This window comes from Tachypleus tridentatus, chromosome 6 (assembly GCF_004210375.1).
Source record: "Tachypleus tridentatus isolate NWPU-2018 chromosome 6, ASM421037v1, whole genome shotgun sequence".
NCBI classification, from domain to species: Eukaryota; Metazoa; Arthropoda; class Merostomata; order Xiphosura; family Limulidae; genus Tachypleus; species Tachypleus tridentatus.
In genome coordinates, this window is record NC_134830.1 from 47,584,343 (window position 1) to 47,594,960 (window position 10,618).

The 10,618-nt window shown below is 34.2% G+C and overlaps 1 protein-coding gene across 1 annotated transcript; it reads right to left on the bottom strand.

The window, feature by feature from the left end:
• Window positions 1-901: 901 nt before the first annotated feature.
• LOC143252415 (acyl-CoA desaturase 1-like) lies at window positions 902-10,279 on the bottom strand. The gene is made up of 4 exons (XM_076504494.1): window positions 9,885-10,279; window positions 9,447-9,577; window positions 3,859-4,064; window positions 902-1,361 (listed from the first exon to the last, which is right to left on the bottom strand). The coding sequence occupies exons 1-4, from the start codon at window positions 10,060-10,062 to the stop codon at window positions 926-928; spliced, it is 951 nt and encodes a 316-aa protein (XP_076360609.1). The 5' UTR covers window positions 10,063-10,279; the 3' UTR covers window positions 902-925.
• Window positions 10,280-10,618: the final 339 nt, after the last annotated feature.

Here is a 10,618-nt window from a genome sequence, read left to right on the forward strand (position 1 = left end):
TCGTCGTACACTAGGTCTATATTGGAAACCTAGAAATAAGAGTGTACGATTTGGATATTATAGTTTCACAAGAGATGTTTTGTCAGGTCATCTTTTTTTGTCATAGTTGTTACATGGTTCTGTTCACTGACATAGTTGTCATATGGTCATCTATACTGTTACAGTTCTCAGCTAGTCATCTTTACTGTCATAGTTATCACAGAACCATCTTTACTATTATAGTTTGTGTAGTAGTTCTCATATGGTCTTCTTTACTGTCATTGCTATCAGATGTCATCATTAGTGTCATAGTTGTAAAATGGTGTTCTTTATTATCGTGACTGTCTCATGGTCCTCTTTACTGTCATAGTTTTCACATGGTCTACTTTACTTTCATAGTTTTATGTGGTCATCTCTATTGTCATAGTTGTCACATGGTCCTCTTTACTGTTATAGTTTTCATATAATCCCCTTACTGTCAGTTGTTACGTGGTCATCTTTACTGTCATAGTTGTCAGATGGTAATCTTTAATGTCATTGTTGTTACATGGTTCTTTTTAATGTTATTGCCGTCACATGGCTCTCTTTACTGTCACAGTTGTCATATGGTCATCTTTATTGTTATAGTTGTCATCTTTACTATCGTACTTGTCATATGGTCATCTTTACTGTCGTAGTTGTCATATGGTCACCTTTACTGTCATAGTTGTTACATGGTATTTCTTACTGTGTAATTCTGTTGTTTTCTTTATGTCGGATATTATTTAATCATGGTTCAGATATATGTTTATTGACTTGCAACATCAAAGTTTGGACGTAGCAGACAGTTGAAAGTTGGTTTGAACTAAAACCCTCCATATATTTAAAGAAAGGATCTTATTCGTTGTTATTCGACAATTTCATAAACAAGAGTCATTTATTACTAATGTTATTATTACATTTGCATTTAAGACTGAAACGTATGTGTTCCGTCTCCAGTTTTTAGCTTAGTTTTCTGAATTACGTCAACTGGCACCGTCTTCATATCATAAGCTTGGCCAAACACCGCCATCAAGTCGATGAATATGGTGGAAATATTGAGCTTCCAGCCGTACTCACTGGTGGAGTAATCGTATGGAAAAGTGTGGTGGTAGTTATGGAAGCCCTCACCTAGAGCCCACCATGCCACGTGCTTGTTTTCACGCGCATTCATGAATCGATTGTATGGTCTATTTCCCCAGTAGTGGGCGGCACTGTTCACCAACCACGTGAAGTGTAGGGTTACAACGTAACGTAGGATCCCGTTGGTGAGAAAGGCGAACCAAATACGTTCTTTCCAAAACCACACTGGTATCATGGTCGGAATGCAGAAGCAGAAGAGAATGACCAGAGGAATGTAGAATCTGTTGTTAAAATGAAATAACACAGGAAAGTAAGTAAAGTATGTTGTGCTGCCAAAATAACCTGCAGGACACTGTGTCTTATTAACAGGAGTATGAAACCTTTATCTGGCAGAAAAACAGAAGTAGTTTTTACGGAGATTTATCAAAATTGGTATATTGATATATATTTATAAACCACAATTACATGTCACATCTAGTCTAAATATAAACCACACATGCATAGTTATTGAATAAATCCATCTCACTTTGGATCTAAATAGTTGCACACGTTTACGTGAGCTACCGGTGTGAAATACTTACTACAGCTTTACCTAAGAGTAGAAGTAGACCATTTTTAGTTTATCGTTACTCGAATAAAAGACTTTGATATGGAACAGCAAAATTATAGAGTGAAAGCATGTGCGGATACATAAGTACTGGTTAGGCCAAGCAAACTAGATAAACAGTTTCTAGCTCTAAGTTTCAAAATAATCACACAAGTAAACAATTATTATAAATTATTTGTTGCAAACTGTTCAGCTTAAATTTGTTAAATTTTATAATATTCTCCTAATAAAAAATTGTTTCGTGTTTCCTGATATTAGTTTCAGCTAGTTAGCCAAACTGTGTATCTTGTTATACCCACCATCATGTTTTATTAGTTAGCCAAACTGTGTATCTTGTTATACCTACCATCATGTCCTATTAGTTAACCAGGCTGTGTATCTTGTTATACTCACCATCATGTCCTATTAGTTAACCAGGCTGTGTATCTTGTTATACCCACCATCATGTCCTATTAGTTAACCAGGCTGTGTATCTTGTTATACCCACCATCATATCCTATTAGTTAGCCAAACTGTGTATCTTGTTATACCCACCATCATGTCCTATTAGTTAACCAGGCTGTGTATCTTGTTATACCCACCATCATGTCCTATTAATTAGCCAAACTGTGTATCTTGTTATACCCACCATCATGTCCTATTAGTTAACCAGGCTGTGTATCTTGTCATACCCACCATCATGTCCTATTAGTTAACCAGGCTGTGTATCTTGTTATACCCACCATCATGTCCTATTAGTTAACCAGGCTGTGTATCTTGTTATACTCACCATCATGTCCTATTAGTTAACCAGGCTGTGTATCTTGTTATACCCACCATCATGTCCTATTAGTTAACCAGGCTGTGTATCTTGTTATACCCACCATCATGTCCTATTAATTAGCCAAACTGTGTATCTTGTTATACTCACCATCATGTCCTATTAGTTAACCAGGCTGTGTATCTTGTTATACCCACCATCATGTCCTACTAGTTAACCAGGCTGTGTATCTTGTTATACCCACCATCATGTCCTATTAGTTAGCCAAACTGTGTATCTTGTTATACCCACCACCATGTCCTATTAGTTAACCAGGCTGTGTATCTTGTTATACCCACCATCATGTCCTATTAATTAGCCAAACTGTGTATCTTGTTATACTCACCATCATGTCCTATTAGTTAACCAGGCTGTGTATCTTGTTATACCCACCATCATGTCCTATTACTTAACCAGGCTGTGTATTTTGTTATACCCACCATCATGTCCTATTAGTTAACCAGGCTGTGTGTCTTGTTATACCCACCGTCATGTCCTATTAGTTAACCAGGCTGTGTGTCTTGTTATACTCACCATCGTGTCCCATCAGTTAGTCAGACTGTGTGTCATCTTGTACCCACCATCACGTCCCATTAGTTAGCCAGACGGTGTATCTTGTTATACCCACTATCACGTCCTATTAGTTAGCCAGGCTAAGTATCTTTTTTCACCCACCATCATGTCCCAGTTCGAACAACATACGCGGTCTCACTTGCTGTAATAATTCTTATCAATTCTGTAACTACCGGTTTGATGCCAACTATAATTTACGTTAAGTTGCACAGTTAATCTTTTTTTGGCCGTACCTTTTTATTTCGCACCTAAAGTGTTTTTGATTAGTTATCATTTGATATAACATTAACAAAGTAAGGGAAACTACATATCACCTGGTAAAATATCACCAAAGTACATACCATGATATAACATCAATAAAGTACATACCATGACATAGCATCTACAACATACATATAATGACGTAACATCAACAAAATACATATCACTAAACAGTAACATAAAGAAATGTTATTTAATTAACTTCAACACAGTAAAGGAAACAAAGTTCTTAGAGTAAGTCACCAATCCTGAATAACAGATTATATATACATATTCGTGTATGTAATATTTATCATAGCTAGTCATGTTGTTTACTAAAATATTGTTCTGTTTATACTGTTATTACCATTATACCACAGTAGTATAATATTTAACTGAAACTGGGTGGCTCAGCGTTAAGCCTAATGGATTAATTAGAATGTAGTGATTGATCCCTGTGAGAAACAGAGTAGCTTCGTACTATATAAAAACAAATAACTTTAAACGTTGGCTAATTATTGTTGATAACATGAAAATAATTACTGTTTATGTTTTCTACCTTTTCTGAAATCTCACTACTGGATCCCGTAAGAGGTCGCTACAGTCAACCGTACGTCCTTTTTCTCGTACGTCAGGGTGCTTTTTACACATGAGCCAGCCCATATGTGCAAAAAAAAAACCTCGGTTGACGTTGTGAGGGTCTGCATCAGTCTCCGAAAACTTGTGGTGCACACGATGATCTCTTGACCACTCGTAAAGATCGTTCTGTTGAAGACACGAAATGTATTCTCAGGATGATGATATGAAACTTTAATTATAATAGAGTACAAAAGAACGTTTCCACCTTCTTATGTCTTCTTTAGGTTAACAAAGAAAGTCTGCACAGGAAATCTTTTTAATTGAATTTTCTATCTGGAATGAAGTAATAAGTGTAGATCACAATGGGTATTTCACACAGGTTTCATAATTAACCTAACAGGTTTGTACAGAAGAGTCTACTCTAAAATATTTGAATACACGAGGAATACATGTGAACTTCTAATTGAGGTTAATGGAAGTAAATGAAAGTAATTCCCTCCAACACGATGATTATAATAAAGTAGATTATTAGACAGGATACACATGTCTGACAGTCAACAGTTAACACAGCATACTACACAGACATAAGTTTGTCACGATGAACAGTTAACAGAGTAAAATGCATTGACATAATATAAGTTTGTCAAAATCAACAGTTACAGTAGACTGCACAGACATGATATAACGTTCTCATAGTCATCAGTTAACACAGTACACTACATAAACATGATATACGTTTGTCATGATTAAGGGTTAACACAGTGAACAACACTGACATGATATAAGTTTGTCATAGTCAACAGTTATCACAGTAGACTACATAGACATAATATAAGTTTGTCATAATCAACAATTAACAAAATAGACTAGATAGACATAAGTTTGTCGTAATCAACAGTTAACAAAGTAGACTACATAGACATAAGTTTGTCGTGATGAACAGTTAACACAGAAGACCACATAGAAATGATTTAAGTTTGCATTGGCAACAATTAACACAGTAGACTATGTAGATATGACATCAGTCTGTCATTATGAACAGATAACACAGTAGACTACATAGACATGATATAAATTTGTCATAGTCAAAAGTAAACACAGTAGACTGCATAGACATGATAAAGGTTTGCCATGATGAACAGTTAACAGAGTAGACTAATTGGACATGATGTAAGCTTGTCATAGTCAACAGTAAACACAGTAGACTACACAGACATTATATAAATTTGTAATGCTGAAGAGTTAACACGGTAGACTACACAGGCGTGATATAAGTTTGTCATTATGAACAGTTAACAGAGTAGACTAATTAGACATGATTTAAGCTTGTCATAGCCAACAGTAAACACAATAGACTACACAGACATGATATAATTTTGTCATAGTCAACAGAAAACACAGTATACTACACAGACATTATATAAGTTTGTCATGATGAAGAGTTAACACAGTAAACTACACAGACATGATATAAGTTTGTCACAGTCAACAGTTACCAAATAATACTACGTAACAACACATAAGTTGGTCATGATGAACAGATAACACACTAAACTACACAGACATGATATAACTTTCTCATAATAAACAGTTAAGACAGTAGACTACATAGACATAAGTTTGTCATTATGAACAGTTAACAGAGTGGACTACATAGACATGATATAAGTTTGCCATAGTCAACAGTTAACACAGTAGACTACATTGGCATGATATAAGTTTGTTATAGTCAACAGTTAACACAGGAGAATACGTAGACATGATATAAGTTTGACATGATGAACAGATAACACAGTAGACTACACAGACATAAGTTTTTCATAGTCAACAATTAACACAGTAGACTACATAGACAGAAATTTGTGATGATGAACAGTTAACACAGTACACTACATACATATGATATAAGTTTGTCATGATGAACAGTTAACAGAGTAGAGTAATTAGACATGATGTGAGCTTGTCAGAGTCAACAGTAAACACAGTAGACTACACAGACAGTATATAAGTTTGTCATGATGAAGAGTTAACACAGTAACTACACTGACATGACATAAGTTTCTCACAACAGACAGTTATCACAGGAGACTACATAGACATGATATAAGTTTGCCATAGTCAAGAGTTAACACAGTGGACTACATTGGCATGATATAAGTTTTTCACAGTCAACAGTTAATACACTAGACAACACAGACATAAGTTTGTAATGATGAACAGTTGACACAATAGACTACATAGACATAAGTTTATGATGATGAACAGTTAACACAATAAATTACATAGACATAAATTTGTGATGATGAACAGTTAACACAGTACACTACATACATATGATATAAGTTTGTCATGATGAACAGTTAACAGAGTAGACTAATTAGACACGATGTAAGCTTGTCAGAGTCAACAGTAAACACAGTAGACTACACAGACAGTATATAAGTTTGTCATGATGAAGAGTTAACACAGTAACTACACTGACATGACATAAGTTTCTCACAATAGACAGTTATCACAGTAGATTACATGGACATGATATAAGTTTGTGATGATGAACAGTTAACACAGTAGACTACATAGACACGATATGAGTTTGTCACAGTCAACAGTAAACATAATAGACTGCATAGACATGATGCAAGTTTATCATAATCAAGAGTTAACACAGTAGACTACATAGACATACGTTTGTCATGATGAACAGATAACACAGTAGACTACATCGACATACATTTGTCATGATGAACAGTAAACACAGTAGACTACATAGAGATAAGTTTGTCATGATGAACAAATAACACAGTAGACTATACAGACATAAGTTTTTCATAGTCAACAGTTAACACAATAGACTACATAGACATAAGTTTGTGATGATGAACAGTTAACACAATAGACTACATAGAAACGGTAGAAGTTTGTGATGATGAACCGATAACACAGTAGACTACAGAGACATAAGTTTGTGATAGTCAGTAGTTAACACAATAGACTACATTGACATGATATAAGTGTGTCATAGTCAACAGTTAACACAGGAGTCTACGTAGACATGATATAAGTTTGTCATGTCAACAGTTAACATAGGAGACTACGTAGACATGATATAAGTTTGTCATAGTCAAGAGTTAGCTCAGTAAATTACACAGACAAGTGTGCCAAGGTCAACAGTTAAGTTAATAGACTACGTAGACTCGATACAAGTGTGTCAAGGTCAAATGTTAACTCAGCCGACTACGTAGACACGATATAAGTGTATTATGGTCAACAAATAACTTTTTTATTTAATACACGACACGTTATTAAAATGACAGATATATTAAAGTGATAAGTTTAGAGACTTTGTGATAATGTCCTAATTTAATGGTATAACCAGCAATTTTCTACTATGTTTGAAAACTTAAACCATACTAGCGAGGCTAGGAACAATGATTATATTATTATAAATGGTTTAGCTAGAAAATTCACTCAGGAGTGATATTTACATGAATAAGTAACTACCAAACTGTTGCATTTGAAATGTCAGATTTTTAAATGAAATGTGAAACAAGCACGTCTTTTTGATGTTTAATTTAATTAATCAAAATAAGCTCATTTAGACTCTGTCAACGAATTGTAAGTTTATACATGCCATCTTTAAGTAACGGGCATCCTTTAATAGGATGACGTCTTTGAAGTAACTTTTAATTGACTTTTGGTTTGCAAGTGTTTTCTTTCCTTCAATAAATGTCCAAATATTTTAAAAAATTGATAATCTGTTGGGGAAATACATGGTGAATATGGTGGATAATGTAAAGTTTGAAACTGAAATTCGTTTAGCTATTGGACAGTAACACGTGAAATATGAGGCTAGGCATTATCACGAAGCAGTATGGGTCCTTTGCAATTAACTATTGGATGTTTTCATGATAACGTTTGATGCATAATTTCAAGTTTACAACAGTATTTCTCTGTTGTGATTGTTTATCCTGGGTTTAAGAATCAATAATGGATCACACCTGCTGATGACCACCAAACACTGACCGTGAGGGTCAAGAGCTGGTTTTGGTGCTTCTTCATAGTCAAGCCACTGTCTGACTCGTCGTTGATTGTCATAAAGAATCCATTTTTCATCACAGTTGGCAATTCTATGAAGAAGCATGGTCGTTATTACGGCCAGTAAGGAGTGAGGAAGAAATTTCAACTCGTTTCCTTTGATGGTTTTCAGTCAATTCTTGAAATACCCATTTATCGAGCTTTTTCACCTTACGAATTGCTTCAAAATGTTGGAAAACTGTTGAATAATGAACATTAAGTTTGTCAACAAGTTCTGTCATGATTTGTTGGGAATCTCATTCAATTAAAGTCTTTAATTATTCCTCATTAATGGCTATCTGAGGGGTAACTCCAGGGCTCATTTTGAAGGCTTATATCAACAGAACGAGATCACCTAAACCAATACTGTGCTGTATGTTCATTAGCTGTACCAACACCAGATGTATGATTGATATCAGAGCTGCTTGAACTCGTACAATAAAAGTACATAAATATCAGATTCATCCATGTTGACAAAAATCAATAAAAACATGAATTAGTTCTCGCAATAAGAAAAGTAAATTAAACTTGAAATGAACCAGACAGTAAACTGTATTATTCAAACACTTTTACGATAATGTCTCTTTTCAGCCACTAAAACTCGAATTTTAAATTTCCACATGAAAATCAGACATTTCATAAGAAACAGCCTGATACAATCAATTCTACAGTTAAATACTAAAATGTTCCTTACTTAAAAATTGGTGTACTTTATAATCATCGCACCAGAGATCAAGACGTTTTAAAAACTAATCTTACCGTAAATTGTAATAAGAACTACTTTATGAGTAAATAAACTCCAAATTATCACTTAGTAGGTTGTTCGCACGAGTTACTCGATCTTTCTTCCAATCTTACGTTTAAAATGTCTTTTTATCAGCAATAAAACGTGAACTAAATTTCTCTCAAACATATGAGCTGAATTACGTTAATATACGACCCTTGAAAACCCTTCGGCTCGGGTTTCTAAAATAATAAAATAGAGCACAAGCCCGATAATGTATGTTTCACAAATTGCGATGATTCACACTGTAGCCTCCAGTTCACACCGAAAAAAAGTTGCTTAAGAATGCTGTAAAGAAGAGCAAAAACAGGTTATCTTCAATTCTAATTAATAATTATGAAGTTGGTTCATTTAAAAGTGTTTACGGAATACATCTACTATGACGCAACGATACTGGGGACATTTATAACAATTAATTTCAAGACCATAATTTAAATCTATCCCTTACAATAATATAAACCACCAACTAGAAGACCGTTACTTAAATCTATCCGTGACAATAATATAAACCGCCAAATTGGAGACCATTACTTAAATATATTTCTTACAATAATATAAACCGCATACTTGAAGACTATTACTTAAATCAATCCCTTACAATAACTAATCGATACAAGAATAACAGATCAATAATTGTTTCATTTTATTACAAGATACGACAGACCCTTGTAAGGTATCAATTGAAAGTGTTGCTATTCATGTTTATGCACCTGGCAAGCTAAAGAGTTGAAAATCATTAAAAGAATTCTCAGGGGAAGTTTGGCCTTGTAGGTTCTGTGACACCAGAGGCGATGAGCGCCTGCTGTTACCCCTAGTCCGGAGCAATAGGAACTCACCACACCTGGAAGAAACAGCGACATCTGTAGAGTTCAGCGAAAGATTTCTTACAAAAAGACACATTTTAAACAAGTATAGAAAGTAAACTATTGTTTACTACCAGAAATAACTGTGATTTACCACCTGAGACTACGTGGTTTACTATTACAGGTTTCAGTGATTTACTATATCAGAGATTACTGTGGTTTACTGTCATATTAGACATTACTGTCGTTTACTATCGGAGATTATTTTATCATCATAGTTTACTGCTGTTTATTACTATTACTTACAGTAGTTGTAATTGGTTAGATTTTATATACAGAACTTACCTAGAATCCAAGCTTTCCACGGTGCAGTCAAAGATAGTACTAAACCAACCAACGCAGCAACATGTAACACGACAAATATCCATACGTTTGTCCATACCAACTTCAAATGAGGATTTCTTTCTTTCTTTGTAGAAACACACAGTTTTGCAGAGAGGTAACTTCCCAACTGTGATGACATACTGTGAGGACAGAACTCTCGGGCTTATATGATTAAAAGAAAAGATTTAGTGAAACAGCACTGAACCGATTCGTGCTAAACAGAGTATTACATATGATTACAGTCTGTAAAAAACAAAAATACTAGAGCACTTCAAGTAGCTGTTTCTAAAATAAAACATTCCTGGTTATTGCAAAATGCCAAAAACAAGACGATAAGAAATACTTGAACATAATGGTTCAGTAAAATAAATAATATGGAAATTAAAACGCAAATTTCTAGTGAATTAATAGTAATAATTAATTAATAGTAATATATTAATAAGCAGTGAAATAAGCCGAATTAGCAAAGTGTAAATTAGTGGATTAGGTCTTATTATCGACTGCGTACGTAATAAATTATGCCTTATTATCAATCGTGTAAGTGAAATAGGCCTAATTAGCAAAATTAAAATGTAAACCACGACATGCACTTCTCATAGCAATAGAATAATGTTTTGTGTTAGTAAATTTAAATAGTTAGATAACGATTACTTTTATTTATTAAACGTTTCATGGGAATAGAAAACTATTTTCTT

Bases quoted from the DNA above. Each gene is read 5' to 3' on its own strand.
- LOC143252415 (XM_076504494.1), bottom strand. From the start codon at position 10,062: ATGTCATCACAGTTGGGAAGTTACCTCTCTGCAAAACTGTGTGTTTCT. The intron at 9,578-9,884 runs GTAAGTTCTGTA...TGTTTCTTCCAG, and splicing joins GTGGAAAGCTTGGATTCTAG to GTGTGGTGAGTTCCTATTGC. The intron at 1,362-3,858 runs GTAGAAAACATA...TTTTAACAACAG, and splicing joins GTAGTGAGATTTCAGAAAAG to ATTCTACATTCCTCTGGTCA.